Below are 16,599 nucleotides of genomic sequence, written 5' to 3'. Positions count from 1 at the left end.
TGTCTAGAGGAGGCCATCCCAGGCCTAAGCTGGGGAGACAGTGTCCCTCCCCCACCCCGGGGAGGAAGAGTGCACCTGGAGCAGGAGGAAGGAAGGGGAAGAGGTGAGGCTGCAGGGGTTTCCTGGTGTCCTGTTCCCTGCTGAGATCATGGGGATGAAGAGGAAGGAGGGAGGAGGGACCTTTAGCTCCCCTGGCTAAAAAAGGAAAGCACCAGCCTACCCTGTCCCCTACCTCCCAAGGACCCTCAGTCTTCTGCAGGTCCCAGAGAGGCACCCTCCCTCCTCAATCCATCTTACAGAGGAGGAAGCAGAGGCCTAGAGAGGGACAGGAAGCCCCAGCACTCCCTACCCCACGCTTACCCACACTGGAATTGTCAGGCGAGGGTCCCACCAGGCATAATCACCAGCTGACAACCAGCAAGCACCTGACAGGTGTTGTCTAGCTCAACACTAGACTGGGGTGTGAGGTGGGAGCCTCTACTTGCTCCATTTTGCCAGTGAGGAGACTGAGGCTCAGAGAGGGGAAGGGACTCTCCTGGGGTCACAGAGAAATCGGGTGTCAGGACTCACTATTTGATCCCAGGCCTGACTAAGCCCAAGCTCTAAACCACTAGGTCACATTTCCCCTCCTGCAAGTAAAAATCTCAAAGTTTTTTCTTTTGTTTTCTCTTTATTTCTTTTTTTTTTTTTTCAAGATGGAGTTTTGCTCTTGTTGCCCAGGTTGGGGTGCAATGGTGTGATCTCGGCTGACCGCAACCTCCGCCTCCTGGGTTCAAGCAATTCTTCTGCCTCAGCCTCCCGAGTAGCTGGGATTACAGGCATGCGCCACCACACCTGGCTAATTTTGTGTGTGTGTGTGTGTTTTTAGTAGAGACGTAGTTTCTCCATGTTGGTCAGGCTGATCTCGAACTCCTGACCTCAGGTGATCTGCCCGCCTCAGCCTCCCAAAATGCTGGGATTACAGGCGTGAGCCACCGCACCCAGCCAGCTTTTTCTACCATTATTTCAAATGACTTCCCATGACTCCCTGGAAAGGAGCCCATTTTACAGATGAAGATGTTGAGATTTTTGTGAGGCTAATAACTTGCTTGAGTTGATGCAGTTAGTTGAATGGGAATGATACTCATTTTCATTTTGACTGAGGTACAGCTATGCCTCAGACACTGTTCTAGGTCCTGGGAGATAGCAGTGAGCATGGCAGACAAAACCCTGCCCTCATGGAGTCCCCATTCCAGGGCAGGGGAGACAGAAGATAGACAAGATAAATGAGTTCTGTGGTCGACTAGAAGAGAAAAGCCTTACCGAGAAAATTTAAAATCAGCTCTAGAATTGGTTGGCGAAAGTGGGGAGTGGCTGGTGGTGCCAATTTAAGAAGGTTAGCCAGAAAGAAAGGCTCAGTGAGGAAGTGGTGTTTGAACAAAGGAGACGAAGGGACAAACCCTCTTGCTGGCTGGAAAGGAGCATACCAGGCCAAGGGAACAGCGTGTATAAAGGCCCTGACGTGGCATGTTTGGGGAACAGTAGAGACCACTGTGGCCGGGGCAGAGCAAGGTGGGGGGGGCAGAGCAAGGTGGGGAGGACAGGGAGGGGTGGGCTGGGGGCTGGGATGGAAATGGGAGCAGATAACGTAGGGCCTGGAAGAGCCCAGCAAGGACCTAGCTTTGGCTCTGAGCAAAACGGGAGCCATTGCTGGCCTTGAGCAGCGGCAGGCCCCACTGTGACTTATGTTGTTAAAAGACCTCTTTTTAGGAGAATCTTTTCTGTGTTTGATGTTTTTTTGAGACAGGGGCTTTATTCTGTTGCCCAGGCTGGAGTGCAGCGGCTCGATCATAGCTTGCTGCAGCCTCGAACTTTTAGGAGGATCTGATTGCTGTTCTGCGTCGCTTTTTAGTGCCTCATCTGAGTGTCCTTTGCCTCCCACCTAGAGATCCAAGCCCCTACCCTCACTCCCAAGGGGCTGTTTGGAAGGAAATGGAGACTTGAGAACCAGGGGTACCCTGTGTTGCCCCTTCCCCAGCCCTGGTGCCAGGCACTGAAAACAGGCCAGGATACTCCCCCCACCACTCCATTTCCTTTTGGAATGTTGATTCTGGTCCAAGAATTCCCAACTCTCCCCAGAGTCCCACGACCCTCTCGGCCCCGCAGGGTGACGTCAGCTGCTGGGCATCTGGTAGCGATTACCCACCAGGGGTGGGGGTCGTGGTGGGCCATGTCTGTGCAGCCTCTTCAGACTCTGGGAGGCTAGTCCTTGTCTTCCGAAGGGGCCCAGCTGCTCCTGGCTCTCATTTCCTGTGGAGACTTTCTCACAGTCCTTGAGACCCCCGGACGCCTTGGGCTGTGGGAACTGGGCTGGCTTGGGAAGGATGGGCTGTTACCCCGACCCCTAGCTGGATCCACATCCCCCCAAACCCCCAGGGGACCCGGTTGCAGGCTGCTGGACCTGTGTGGGGTGAGGGCTGGGGAGGATAGGGGTCAGGTACAGCAGTAGCTCAGAGGCCCACTGACTGTGTGACCTTGAGCCAGTCCCTTTTCTTCTCTGAGCCTTAGTTTCCCCATCAGTAAATTGAGAACAGTGACAGCACCTGCTTCATAGAGTCACTGTGAGGATGGGATATGTCAGGTGGAGCATTTATTCTGGGCTTGGCCCAAGCAAGTACCAGTAAACAGGAGCTACTCATGCTGTAGAAGGGGAAACTGAGGCCCGATGAGAGGGACTTGCCCAGAGCCACGCCACTTCCTACCTCCCAGCCGAGGGCCCTCTCAGGCTCCACCCCATTTCCTCTTCCTGACATTGGTTCTGGGCTCTGGTTGAAATGTTGTTTTTTTGTTTGTCTGTTTCTTTGCCTTCCCTCTCTAGCTTCACCTCCTCTGCACCCAGAAGTGGCTCCCCATGTCTGGGGGAGTCCGCCCATGTAAGGAACAGAGCAGGGAATTAGACATCAGGCCATCTGGTTCTAGTCTGAGCAGCTGCATGCCCTGGGTCAAGTTACAAGCTTCAGTTTTCTCCCCTGTAAAATGGGGCTTCAAGATCCAGGCGTTCCCTCATCCACTAGCACTCAGTAGATGCCTTTTCTTTTCTCTCTTCTTTGGCAGGTTTTGAGACATGGGTGGCAGCTGTCAGGGCCCAGCATCCTCAGCTCCGCTCTGGGAAGAATGGCCCCTGCTCTGCCTTCTCCTCACAAGGCTGTTGCCCGTCCTGAGCTCCTGCTGGACACTGCAGCCCACTCAGGAAAACTGAGGGCTCCAGACAGTGGAGAGGGAGCAGAATGTGCTGGGCACAATGGTGGCCCATCTTGGAGAGTGGGGCAGGGCTAAAGCCAAGAGCCTTCCCGGCAGGGAATCCCACAGGCCCCATGGCTGGTGTCCTGGGAGAGACGGGGCTTTCCACCCAGCTCTTTTTGCCCAGGGCCTTTAAGGACTGAGAAACTCAGAGCAGGCAGGTGCCTGTTGCTTCTCTGCGGTGAGTGAGTGAAGATGGGCGTGAAGGAAGGAAAGAGGCTGGGCACAGGGCTCACGCCTGTAACCCCAGCACTTTGGGAGGCCAAGGCAGGTGGATCACCTGATGCCAGGAGTTCAAGACCAGCCTGGCCAACATGGTGAAACCCCATCTCTACTAAAAATACAAAAACTAGCCGGGCGTGGTGGCGCACACCTGTAGTCCCAGCTACTCAGGAGGCTGAGGCAAGAGAATCACTTGAACCCGGGAGGCGGAGGTTGCAGTGAGCTGTGATCATGACACTGCACTCGAGCCTGGGCAACAGAGCAAGACTCCATCTCAAAACAAACAAACAAACAAAAACAGGAAGGAAAGAAACTTCAGCCCCCCAGGAGGGGCATGGTGGGAGGGTGGCAGATCTTCATGGGTGGAGTCTGGGGCAACAAGAGCAGCCCCACATGGGCCAGGGAACCTTGCACTCCTCCTTCTCATGTGGTCCTCACAGCCCCTCTGGGAAGATAGTTATAAGGTGCCCACTTTACAGATGATGAAGATGAGCTTCAGAGAGGGAAGGCAGGGAGCCAGGGATCAGGGGCAGGGGAAAAGCTGAAAGGCAGGTGGCAGAGGTTGGGGAGGTCTCCACTTGAGGACATATGTCCAGGCCTCAAGGCCCAAGGGAACAGACAGGGAGAGAGAGCAGATAGGCCTGTGCAGAGGACCAGGTCACCATCATGAAAGAGGGCCAGGGTGGGGCAGGATGGCAGCCTCTCCCCACCCCTTCTCCTACAGGGCCCCTGGGGGAACGTCACCCTTCCTTCTGGCCCAGGATGAAGGCCCTGAGGGTGAAGCTCAGATTTAAACATGCATTGGGAAAATAAGGATAATGGGCTTTAATTGCTGCTCATTAATCCAATTAATTAAGCTAATGTATGCAATAAGTGGTATCAGTTATCAGAACAAATCAGTTAATACAGGCAGTGAAAGGGGTTGGTTATTTAAATAATTAATGCTGATGATTAATGGGACTGAGTTAGCTCAATTGTCACTATTATTTATTAATTGATTTCACCACTAATATGGCAGGAAAAGTCTCTTTTAGGTTTGTAAAATGAGGAATAAATAAATTAATTAGTGGAGCTGAGTTTTAAAAATGGATGCTTTGATTCCTGGATTTGATCATTACAATGGGAGGGAGAGTTTTCTAGAAATCCCAAGCAAACTGAACTCTGAAGGCTGAGTAGGAATGACCCTAGCCAAAAGGGAGCGAAGACATTCTAGGCAGAGGGAACAGCACGTGCAAAGGCCCTGAGGCTGCAGGGGGTGGAGCTCTTTGAAGGAAGTTTGAGGAGGCCAGAGTGCAAGGAAGGGAGAGGAGAGAGAAGAGATTTGACCAGCAGAGGCTGGGTCACGGATGGCCCAGCCAGGAGGACTAGACTTTGTCCTCAGGGGTGCAGGGGGCTGCTGTGACACTCATTCATTCATTCAAAAAATATATTTACTAAGTTCCTGATGGTTCCTGACATTGTCTAGACAGAAACACAAACCCTTGTCCTTGTGGGGCTGACATTCTAGTGAGAGGAGCTAGTCCCTGCATGAGAGGAAATGCGTGCTAAGTCAGATGAGGGGTCAGGGCAGAGTTAAGCAGGGAAGGGAATGTGGTATTGGAGGAAGATCACACTTTCAGAAAGGGTGGCCAGGGAAGGCCTTGCTGAGAAGGGGACATTTTAGTGAAGAACTGAAGGAGGGGTTGGGTGTGGTCGCTCACACCTGTAATCCCAGCACTTTGGGAGGCTGAGACGGGAGGATTGCTCCAGCCAGGAGGTTGAGGCTATGGTGGCCATGATCTCACCACTGCATCCCAGCCTAGATGACAGAGTGAGACCCTGTCTCAAAAAAAAGAACTGAAGGGCCAGGCATGGTGGCTCATGCCTGTAATCCCAGCACTTTTTGGGAGGCTGAGGCAGGCAGATCACCTGAGGTCAGGAGTTCAAGACCAGCCTGGCCAACATGGCGAAACCCCATCTCTGCTAAAAATACAAAAAATTAGCCCGGCGTGGTGGTGGTCACCTGTAATCCCAGCTACTTGGGAGGCTGAGGCAGGAGAATCGCTTGGACACGGGAGGCGGAGGTTGCAGTCAGCCAAAATCGCACCACTGTACTCCAGCCTGGGCGATGGAGCGAGACTCCATCTCAACAACAACAACAACAACAACAATAAAAAAGAGCAGGAGGGAGGTAACCCAGGGGATATCTGCCGGAAAAATATTCCAGGCAGCAGGAATAGAAAGTGCAAAGACCCTGAGGTGGGGTGGGGGAGATGGAGCAGCGCAGGTGAGGGGGAGTGTGGTGGGCCATGGGGTCAGTGTGCAAGGCTGTTTCCAGGACCTTGGCTCTTACTGTGAGTGAAGCTGGGGGCCACGCAAGTGGGTTGGAGCAGAGGAAAGCTGTGATCTGGCCTTCCTTTGAACATGACTGCTGTGGCTGCTGTGCAGGGAGAATAGGTCTCAGGGACACAGATGGAGGCAGGAAAGCCAGTGGGAGGTGGTGGTGATAGTCCAGGCAAGTGATGACAGCGGATTGTAACTGGACATGGTGATTGTGTCTTGGACATGTCAGAGTGTTGTAGCGCCACCCCATGGTGAGGCCGTGGGGCGAAAGAGTGGCCCCAGAGCCTCAGCTTCCCTAAGCTGGTCCTCTGCCCTGAGCACCCCTATAGGCTCTGGCCACCCTAGTCAGGCCTGATCTCTTGTGCAGACACCCTGTCTCCAAGGCTCTGCCGCTGTCCCAGAGCCCGAGGGGAAGTACAGGAAGCAGGAGGAAGCACTGGGTTGATCCAGTGTCCTGGCCAATCTGTTCCCAGCAGTGGGAGGATTTCCGGGCCTGAATAGCAGGAAATGTTGGGATGGGATGCCTCACCCGGGAAGAGTGGGCGGAGGTGGCTGGGGGAGGGGTCCCTACTCTACCTCACTCCCACTGCTGCTGGACAGAGAGAACCCAAAAGCCTACTGTTGCTGGGCTGTAGCTTGAGGGACTGTGGTTAGTTACTAGCTAGGGCTTTCTAGGAGAGAAGATTAGCGATGAAGAACCCTAGTATGTTAGAACAGGGAGGGCTATCAGACAACGTCTTAAGGAGGAGCTTTTGGCTTTAGGATTGGGGGAACTCACAATTTTATTTTTTATCTCAGCTTTCTTTTGTTTGTAAATACTAGGCTCCTGTATTTGAGGAGGAGGTCCAATATTTGACTCCCCTCCCCATTTTGCAGATGGGAAGGCTGAGGCCTTTCTTAACCAGAGAACCTGGACCCAGCCTAACAAAATTAATGATGACAGCGATCAACAATTAAAATTGGCTCTTTACTATTCATGCATCCCTTTAAGCAATATTTCTTTCTTTCAACCTCTTCTTCTTGGGTTCAAGTGATTCTCCTGCCTCAGCGTCCCAAGTAGCCAAGTAGTGGCGTTCACTGCCACGCCCGGCTAATTTTTCTTTAAGCAATATTTCTTGAGCTCCTGCAGGCACTGTGTTGGGGACTGGGTCTCAATGGTGATTTAGACAAAGTCAACACTTTCATAAGGGCATCAGATAATTAAGTCAACAAATAAATATGAAGTGGCCATTTCAGGCAGAAATTGCAAAAATTGAAAATAAAGTAGGGATGGGAACACAGAGTGAAGGAATGAGGGACTATTCAAGGTGGGGAGGTCAGGGAAGGCTTCTCCGAAGAGGTGACATTAAGCAAAGCCCTGAATAAAGAGGGAGGAGGGACAAGCTTCATGAAGCCGTTGGGGAAGAGCATTCCAGGCAGAGGGAACAGCAAGTGCGAAGGCCCCGTGGCCGGAACAAGTTGCCAAGGAGGGTGGGGCAGAGGCAGAATAAGGGACATGAGGTGCAAGGGAGACAGCCTGGAGGGTTGGCAGGGTGGCTGTTGGGTACCAGCAGGCCACACAGGGCCTTGTGGGTTGGAGAACAGATGAGCCAATTTATGCCTGTTTTTCTGGCATAATCATGGTACCGTCTTTACTCTCACAAAGGAAGAAAAGTTCTGGTTTGGATGATAAATTGCATGGCCATGGAGAGGAGTTTAGATTTTGTTCTTCTAGAGATGGGAGCCGCTGAAGGGCTGAGGATGGTTCGTTTGCCATCAAATGCTTAGGTTGTAAGCTTAGGTGCCTTCTGGCCTTGGGGCAGAAGCTGACTGTGGGTGGCAGTGGACACGGAGCCCGAGGGAAGGCTCCTCTGCTCCACTGGAGACACGAGGGTGGCCCCACTTTGGGGACGGGGTGGACATGCGGAGAGGATTCTGACGGCGGATCGGCAGGATTTCCTGGTGGACTGGGTGTGGAGCTGAATGGAAGACGGGGGCACAAAGGACCACAAGGTTTTTGGCCAAAGCTGCAGGAAAGAGGAAACTGACATCAGCTGAGACGAGGAAGATGGGGAGGGGGCAGGGAGGAGCCACAGTTCTGCTTTGGATACACAAGCTGTTGATGGCCTTCAGATATCCAAGGGGAGGCGTCCAGGAGGTAGTTGGGTTTCCAAGTCTGGGGTTGGAGGGGCAGGTCCAGGCTGCCTGAGGGTAAGGGTAGCATTTAAGGCCATGCGGTGGGGGGAGTGGTTCACGGTGGCCCTCAGGAGGAAGGAAGGAAAAACAGCCATCTCTGGCCTCTGGCCTCTCCAGGCTCTCCACCCTGGGGGCAGAATCAATTCTGTAGCCCTCTAGCACCGGCAGTGGCTCCTTAGTCAGCTGGGCAGTGGCCGTGACTGGGTCACTCTACCCTAGGAAGTGAGTGCAGGGTAAGAGGACGGGCTGATCCCCACTTGGGGCCCTCCAGTGTTTAGAGTCAGGGATGATGGGGGTGGGGTGGGAGGAGGGGGTGGGGTGGGAGGAGGGGGTAGGGAAGGCAGACAGAAGAAGAAGAAAACCAGGGAGGCGTGGTGTCTGGAGTCCAGTGAAGAAAGTGGTTTGGGAAGCAGACTCCATAATAAGCATGTAATGTTCATCACGCCCTGAGTCCTTGAGTCAACGCCATTAGGCAGAGGCTGTCATTATTCCTGATTTACGGATAAGAAATGCAGGCTCAGAGAGGTGAAGGGACTTGCCTAGGGGTGCACAGCTGGAAAGTGGAGGAGCCAGGCCAGCTGATAAGTGCCCCCTCCTGCCTTCAGGGTGATCCTGCTGGGGTCCTAAGGGCCGGGTGCTGGCCCCAGGCAGGCAGGCAAGAGACTGGCAGCTGGGGAGCCAAGCAGGGCTGGGGATGCTCACTTGTCTTTTCTCCTTCCAGGGCTGCTGGAGAGCCAGAGGCTGGCGGCGACTATGTGAAGGTAGGAGGGGCTGGGCCAGGGGTTGGTCAGAGGACACTGAAGGTCTCAGAGCCTGCTCCATTACAGGTGGGCAGAGCCCTTCCTCAAGCCTTGTTAGGAGCCAGACCTCACTGTGTATTCCCAGGAGGGGAGGTTCTCGGAGTCGAGGCAGCATTTGGATCCAGTTTCATTCTCAGCACCTTCTTCCTACACCAGCCATTATTCTCTCCTGGCCCCAAACTCAGGGCAACCCAATATTTGATATCATCTGACCCCACCCACTTGCCAGCTGGACGGGGCCCCAACAGTGTCTCCATGTAAAGGATGCAGCTTTCCAATCCCACCCAATCTTTGTGCACCTACTGTGTGCTGGCGCTGGGAGCAGGGAGCAGGAGAGGATGACTCAGTTCTTTATCACAGATAATGGGCACAGCTCAGATTTATCCAAAGCTTAATTTATCCTGGGTACTGGGAACACTGAAACGCAGTTTTGGCCGGGCACGGTGGCTCATGCTTGTAATCCCAGCACTTTGGGATGCCAAGGCGGGTGGATCACCTGAGGTCAGGAATTCAGGACCAGTCTGGCCAACCCCATCTCTACTAAAAATACAAAAAATTAGCCAGAAGTTTTGGTGCGTGCCTGTAATCCCAGCTACTCAGGAAGCTGAGGCAGGAGAATCGCTTGAACCCAGGAGGCGGAGGTTGCAGTGAGCTGAGATTTGCGCCACTGCACTCCAGCCTGGGGAAAAAGAAAAAAAAAAGAAAATGCAGTTTTGAAATAACAATGATAGTAATAATAATAATCATAAATAACATATTGAGTGCCTACTGTGTGCAGACCCTGTGCTGGCTGCTAGACACTGGAGGAGAGGCATTCTTTACATGAGAGGTATTTGATTTTCTCCCTCATCACTGGGTAGGGAGAGCCTTCTTGTGCCCGTTTACAGATGGGAAACTTGAGGTCCAGAGAAGTGCAGTGACTTGCCCTGGGTCACATTACTTTTTTTTTTCTTTTTTTTATTTTTATATACTTTAAGTTCTGGGGTAACATGTTCATGTGCAGAACGTGCAGGTTTGTTACATAGGTATATACATGCCATGGTGGTTTGCTGCACCCATTGACCCATGATCTACATTAGGTATTTTTCCTAATGCTATCCCTCCCCTAGCCCCCTACACCACATACTTTTAATGGTGAAAACCACAGTTACTTTTGCACCAACCTGATATTATGAGGAAGAACTGGGATTACACCCCAAGTTTGATGCCAGGACTATAGCCAAAGCCCTTGACCTTCTACCCCCAGGAGCCCCCACCCTAAGCAATGCCCTGTGCTGAGTACTGAGAGTAGGCAGAGGGCAAGGAGCACCAGGCCCTGAATTCAAAGGGCTCCCGGTCCATGTGGGACCCATGGAAGAAGCATATAGCGCTTTGCGCTTGTTTTTTGCAATCCATCAGATCCAACTTTTATTTTTATTATTATTTTTTTAAGAGATGGGATCTCGCTCTGTCTCTCACTGCAGCCTTGAGCTCCTGGGCTCAAGCAATCCTCCCACCTTAGCCTCCTAAATCCCTGGGACTACATGTGTGTGCCACTGCTAATTTAAAAAAAAAAATTTTTTTTTTTTTGAGACGGAGTCTCACTCTGTTGCCCAGGCTGGAGCACAGTGGTGCGATTTTGGCTCACTGCAAGCTCCGCCTCCCGAGTTCACACCATTCTCCTGCCTCAGCCTCCCGAGTAGCTGGGACTATAGGTGCCTGCCACCACGCCCGGCTAATTTTTTATATTTTTAGTAGAGTCGGAGTTTCACCGTGTTAGCCAGGATGGTCTTGATCTCCTGACTTCGTGATCCGCCTGCCTCGGCCTCCCAAAATGCTGGGATTACAGGCGTGAGCCACCACGCCCGGCCAAAAAACAATTTTTTTTAAAGATGGGGTCTCACTATGTTGCCAAGGCTGGTCTCAAAAGCCTGGCCTCAAGTGATCCTCGTGCCTCAGCCTCTCAAAGTGCTGGGAATACAAGCACGAGTGACCACGCCCAGCAAATCCAAATTTTAGTCCAGTCAAAGCATGATGGGCCAGGCCCAGTGGCTCAGGCTGGGCACAGTGGCTCATGCCTGTAATCCCAGCACTTTGGGAGGCCGAGGCGGGCAGATCACCTGAGGTCAGCAGTTCGAGACCAGCCTGGCCAACATGGTGAAATCCTATCTCTACTAAAAATACAAAAATTAGCCAGGTATGGTGGCACATGCCTGTAATCCCAGCTACTGGGGAGGCTGAGGAAGGAGACTTCCTTGAACCCAGGAGGGAGAGGTTGCAGTGAGTCGAGATAGCACCACTGTACTCCAGCCTGGGCGACAGAGCAAGACTCCATCTCAAAAGAGATTTAAAAAAAAGCATGATGTAGGCTGATATAGAAAACCCCACAAAACTAAAAAACAAATTTTAGTCTGAGATCTGCCACTTACTTGCCACTGGATTTGGGTGTGGCATTGCCTCCCTGAGCCTGTGTTTGACTGTGTGAAATGGTAACAGGGATGCCTCCAACCCAGGGTTGCTATGGCTTCAGTGAGCCCGTGGCCGTGAGTGGGCGACCTGGGCCTGGAACAGGGTGGGCTGGCCTAGCTCCTCACTGCAGGGACATTTCATCACCCTGAGATGCTACCTGCACAACTCTATGTAAGTGACTAGTAATGGAGCAGCGGGGGAAGTCCTCAGATTGCTGCCCCCTCACCATCACCAGAAGCTGTGGGAGCTCCAGAGGTAGGGGATGACTTTTAGTTGGGGAGCTGGAGAGCTGGAGATCAAGGAAAGCTTTCTGGAGGAGGAGGCATTGGAGCCAGGCCATTGCAGTTGACTGGGAACATTCACTGAGATCTCTCCATGTATGAAATGCTAGAAAGGAGACAAAGTTAAGCAGAGATGGGTAGGAGAGTGGTCCTGGCAGAGGCAGGAGTGTGGACAAAGTCAGAAAGTAAACTGCGTGAGCCCAGAAACAGAGCCCAGGGTAGCAGCAAGTTGAGCAGAAATTCCAGAACCCTTATGCCACCGTGGGAGGGAGGACCTGGGGAAAACCAACACCAAAGCCAATGGGTGGAATGCAGGGGGCATATTTCAGCATCCCATCGACCCCAGCTGCCTGGTAAGGTAGTGAGATCCCTGTGAAGAATGTTGGCTTTATATTTTTTTCCTTTAGTTTATTTTTAGGGTTTAAAAATGTAGTTTTTTTTTTTAACATTGTAAAATAAATAATACCTGCTCAGTAGAACTGATTAAACAGTCTGCCAAAGGACAAAGTCAAAGGAATGTTAATTTTAGTTTCAAGACTCAGATGAGGTTCCAGGCACGGTGGCTCATGCCTGTAATCCCAGCAACTGGGAGGCCACAGTAGGAGGGTCATTTAAGGCCAGGAGTTTGAGACCAGCCTGGGCAACATAGCAAGATCCTGTCTCTACAAAAAATATATAAAAATTAGCTGGGAAGGCTGGGTGCGGTGGCTCACACCTGGGCTCACACCTGTAATCCCAGCACTTTGGGGGCCTTGAGCCTTGGAATTGGGAGGCCAAGGTGGGCGAATCACTTGAGGCCAGGAGTTTGAGGACACCCTGGCCAAGATAGTGAAAACCCTCTACTAAAAATACAAAAAACTGGCCGGGTGCAGTGGCTCACGCCTGTAATCTCAGCACTTTGGGAGGCCGAGGCGGGTGGATTACTTGAGGTCAGGAGTTCAAGACCAGCCTGGCCAACATGGAGAAACCCCATCTCTACTAAAAAAATGATATAAAAAAGTTATCCAGGCGTGGTGGCACACTACTGTAATCCCAGCTACTCAGGAGGATGAGGCAGGAGAATTGCTTGAATCTGGGAATTGGAGGTTGCAGTGAGCTGAGATCTTGCCGCTGCACTCCAGCCTGGGTGATGGAGCGAGACTCCATCTCAAAATAATAATAATAATAATCATCATCATCATCATCATCATCTGGGTATGGTGGTGCATGCCTGTAATCCCAGCTACTCGGAGCTACTCAGGTGGCTGAGGCATGAGAATCACTCGAACCCAGGAGGCAGAGGCTGCAGTGAGCCGATATTGAGCCACTGCACTCCAACCTGGGTGACAGAGTGAGACCATGTCTTGAAAAAAAAAAAATAGCTGAGCATGGTGGTGCGCACCTGTAGTCCCAGCTACTCGGGAGGCTGAGGCAAGAGAATTGCTTGAGCCCAGGAGGTCAATGCTGCAGTGAGCTGTGATTATGCCACTGCACTCCAGCCGGGCGACAGAGGGATACCCTGCCTCTTAAAAAAAGAAAATCAAATGAGGGTTAAAAGGAATCAATAGTTGGGTTCCAAAAGCCCCCTCCTAGGCTGGGCACGGTGGCTTATGCGTGTAATGCGGGCAGATCACTTGAGGTCAAGAGGTCAAGACCAGCCTGGCCAACATGGTGAAACCCCATCTCTATTAAAAAAAAAAAAAATTAGCCAAGCATGGTGGCACGCACTTGTCACTTGTAATCCCAGCTACTCGGGAAGCTGAGGCAGGAGAATTGCTTGAGCCCAGGCGGCCGAGATTGCAGTGAGCCAAGATCACTCAACTCCACTTCAGCCTGGGCAACAAGAACAAAACTCTGTCTCAAAAAAACAAGAACAGGCCAGGCGTGGAGGCTCATGCTTGTAATGCCAGCACTTTGGGAGGCTGAGGTGGGCGCATCACGAGGTCAGGAGATCGAGACCACGGTGAAACCCTGTCTCTACTAAAAATACAAAAAATTAGCGGGCATGGTGGCAGGCGCCTGTAGTCCCAGCTGCTCGGAGAGGCTGAGGCAGGAGAATGGCATGAACGCGGGAGGCGGAGCTTGCAGTGAGCCGAGATATTGCCACTGCACTCCAGCCTGGGTGACACAGCGAGACTCCATCTCAAAACAAACAAACAAAAAAGCCCCCTCCTACCTTGAGATACTCATCTTTGAGGAGTCAGCTTCCAGAACTTCAGAGTTCTCAAACTATTTTGTGCATCCTTTGATTCTAAGGCAAGGATTCTTAAATTCCAAGACCATAAAATTCCAGGCTGCATGCCCAGAGCTTCAGATGTATTTACAGAAAACAAACAAACAACTGAGGCCCAGAGAGGTGGACTCACCCACCTGTGGTCACACAGCCTGTCAGAAGGATTTGGACCTGAGGCCTGACTGATGGGGAATCAGCAATGGCTCCCTTTGCATTGAAGAGCCTATGGTTCTGGGACAAAAAGTCCAGTTTCTTTTTCTTTTTCTTTTTGAGACAGAGTCTTGCTCCATCACCCGGGCTGGAGTGCAGTGGTACAATCTTGGCTCACTGCAACCTCCTCCTCCTGGGTTCAAGCGATTCTCATGCCTCAGCCTCCTGAGTAGCTGGGATTACAGGCATGCGCCACCACACCCGGCTAATTTTTTTTGTGTTTTTAGTAGAGACAGGGTTTCACCATGTTGGCCAGACTGGTCTTGAACTCCTGGCCTCAAGTGATGCACTTGCCCCGGTCTCCCAGGGCGTGGGATTACAGGCGTGAGCCACCATGCCAGGCCAAAAAGTCCAGTTTCTAAGACAGGAAGCTTGAAAATAATAGCGTGCACTTATTGAGCGCTTACTTCATGCCTGGCAACTTACATGCACCAGCTCAGCGAAAGCTCACAAGAGTTCTGTGAGGTCAGCGCAGGCTTTAGCTGCGTTTGACAGGTGCATTTTCCACAAGTGAGTCGTAGATCCCAGGGAAAGAGCTGGTGGGAGTGGGCGCACCAGTAGTTAGGGGACAGTTGAATCCAGGCTGCCCCTCTAACCACTGGGCTTTACTGGCTCTCTGCACCCCCAGAGTCTTGTCAGTGAACATCCTCAATTCCCAGCAGAGTCTCTGATTCCAAACCAGGGGTGAGAAATCTTGGGCTCTGGGAGATTTCCTGAGGCCACAAAGAATTTGGTCCAGCACATATACGGATTTTTCCAGTTTTAGATATGATTTAATTCAAAGTCTCTGCCCGCTCCCGGTCTGTTAGAGGTGCGGCAAGTGGGGGAGGCAGGAACCTCCCCTCGCTGGCCCATGGGTCCCCACCCGATCCCGCTGCCCCCGGTAATACCCTCCTTGGCAGGTCCTCCGCTCCGCGCCCGCAGCTCCAGGCAGCCCGAGCGCGCGGAACTGGAGGGCGGGGGGCGAGGGGCTGGGAGCGGGGGGTGGGCGGAGGGAGGAACAATGGCCCCCTCCCCTCCCCTGGCCGGCTGGAGGGTGGGGTCTCCCCGCCCCGCCTCCCCGCTCCTCCCCCGACAAGGCGATGAGGTAATCGCGCCGCTGAGAGGCACGCGCAGCCGGTGCCCAGCCGGTTGGTCCCTGCGCCCCTGCCCCGCCGGCCACCGCCCCCCCACACCGTCCCGGCCCCGGCAGCCTGGCCCCACCATGACCGAGCGGTGCAGCCTGTGGAGCGCCCTGTCGGCCGCCGCCTGCTGCTTCTATCGCGGCTCCTTCGTGCAGGTGCAGGTGAGGGGGCGGCTCGGCCCCCGCCACGCGCGCCGGGCTGGGACCCCCCCGGCCGCTCCGCCCGGGGCCCTAGAGCCAGCCGGGGTGCTGCAGCTCAGCGGCGCCCGGCAGGGTCGGGCTGGGCCGGGCCGGGCCGGGCCGGGCCGGCCCGGGGAGGGGGCGGGGTCGCCCCAGCCTCACCTCTGGGCGCCCAGGCGCTCCGCGGGGTGAGGGTTCGGCGGCCACTCCTGGGACTCCGGGCTGCAGTAGATGCCGGTCCGTTTCTGCCTCCTCCGCAGGAGGGAGAGAGCTGGGGCAGGGGGGACTGGGAGATGGGGTCTCCGGCGTCCTGCCGGTCCTCCGCCTGGTACGCTGGCCCTTGCGGCTGACCTGGGCACCCTGGCTCCCCATTGTACCGGGGGCGCTGGACTGGGATCTGAAGACTGAGTGAGGAGCAGGAAACGCGGGGGATGCTTCGGATGCCAGGGTTGGGGCCAGAGCGCCCGCCATCCTCCCGCCCTCTAGGTCGGCTTGGACATGCCTGGGGCGCGGGTCTCTCCCAGCCCAGCTGGCCGGGCAGTGCAGGACGGCGCCGCGGCGGTGAGAGGGTTAAACGGAAGGGGGTGGAGGGGAGGACCCGGACCCCGCCTCTCTGCGGAGCATCCTTTGGGGATGGCTTTGCTTGGGGTTGGGACGCCGAGGGGAGCTGGAGGGGATGCTGGGCTCGGGCTGGCGGGAAGGGGTTAAGACCCTGTCCGGGGGTCTCCGCGCTCCTGCCCCCTGAGCCCCCTGGGAGATGCCAGGCGCGTCGGCTCTTCGCTCCCCCAGGCTCACACACGCTCGCGGAGCCCGCCTGAAGGACTGCCCCGCCGGCGGCGGAGCGCAGCATCCCCGCACCGGCCAATCAGGCGCGCGCAGGCCGGGAGGCGGTGAGATCATTTCTGGCCAATAGCAGGGCGCCGAGCGCAGGGATGCTGCATTCGCACCCCAGCACCCCCAACTCTAGGGAACTGGGGGCTCCCAGGTCGAGGTGAGATCAAGGCACAGGGACCCTAGGATTCCTCACCCTCAGGTGTGTGGGAGGACCAAGTTGGTCCCCTCAAACTCTCCGTGACCAGTGATTAAGCTGGAAAAGGGGAGCCCAGTCTCCCAGCCCCTTTAACGGATGAGGCTGCCCAGGCCTAGAGAGGGGAAGTGACTGGCTCAAGGTCACACAGTGGCAGCCTTGGGGCGGTTCTTCAACATCCAGCCTCTTCCCTCCTTTGCCCGCGTCCCTCTAGCTCCAGCTGTGGAACTGGGGGAAGGTCTCAATCGCATGCCCTTTGTCAAGGAGGACTCCAGAAGGCTGAGGTCTTGGTTCCCTTTTTCCCTGTGACGCCCACTGTT

At 54.1% G+C, this 16,599-nt stretch overlaps 2 protein-coding genes across 7 annotated transcripts in view; one reads left to right on the top strand and one right to left on the bottom strand.

Moving 5' to 3' along the window:
• SH2D3C (SH2 domain containing 3C) overlaps positions 1-16,599 on the top strand; it is a 47,153-nt gene that overhangs the window by 15,163 nt on the left and 15,391 nt on the right. For 3 of the 6 annotated variants that reach the window (XM_055351207.2, XM_019033348.3, XM_063697039.1), the window contains one exon: positions 8,720-8,759. In XM_055351207.2, coding sequence (XP_055207182.1) covers positions 8,720-8,759 — 40 coding nt within the window. Of the gene's footprint in view, positions 1-8,719; positions 8,760-14,180; positions 14,634-15,008; positions 15,235-15,679; positions 15,814-16,599 lie in introns of those variants that run through there. The other 3 variants (XM_055351209.2, XM_031014615.2, XM_019033350.4) reach the window with 3 other exon arrangements.
• On the bottom strand, positions 6,622-15,723 carry LOC134756935 (zinc finger RNA-binding protein-like). Its single transcript, XM_063697043.1, has 2 exons — positions 15,415-15,723; positions 6,622-7,829 (listed from the first exon to the last, which is right to left on the bottom strand). The coding sequence occupies exons 1-2, from the start codon at positions 15,721-15,723 to the stop codon at positions 7,587-7,589; spliced, it is 552 nt and encodes a 183-aa protein (XP_063553113.1). The 3' UTR covers positions 6,622-7,586.

This window comes from Gorilla gorilla, chromosome 13, assembly GCF_029281585.2.
Source record: "Gorilla gorilla gorilla isolate KB3781 chromosome 13, NHGRI_mGorGor1-v2.1_pri, whole genome shotgun sequence".
NCBI classification, from domain to species: Eukaryota; Metazoa; Chordata; class Mammalia; order Primates; family Hominidae; genus Gorilla; species Gorilla gorilla.
The sequence above is the reverse complement of the archived record's forward strand: the minus strand, read 5'-3'. Positions and strand labels throughout refer to the sequence as shown.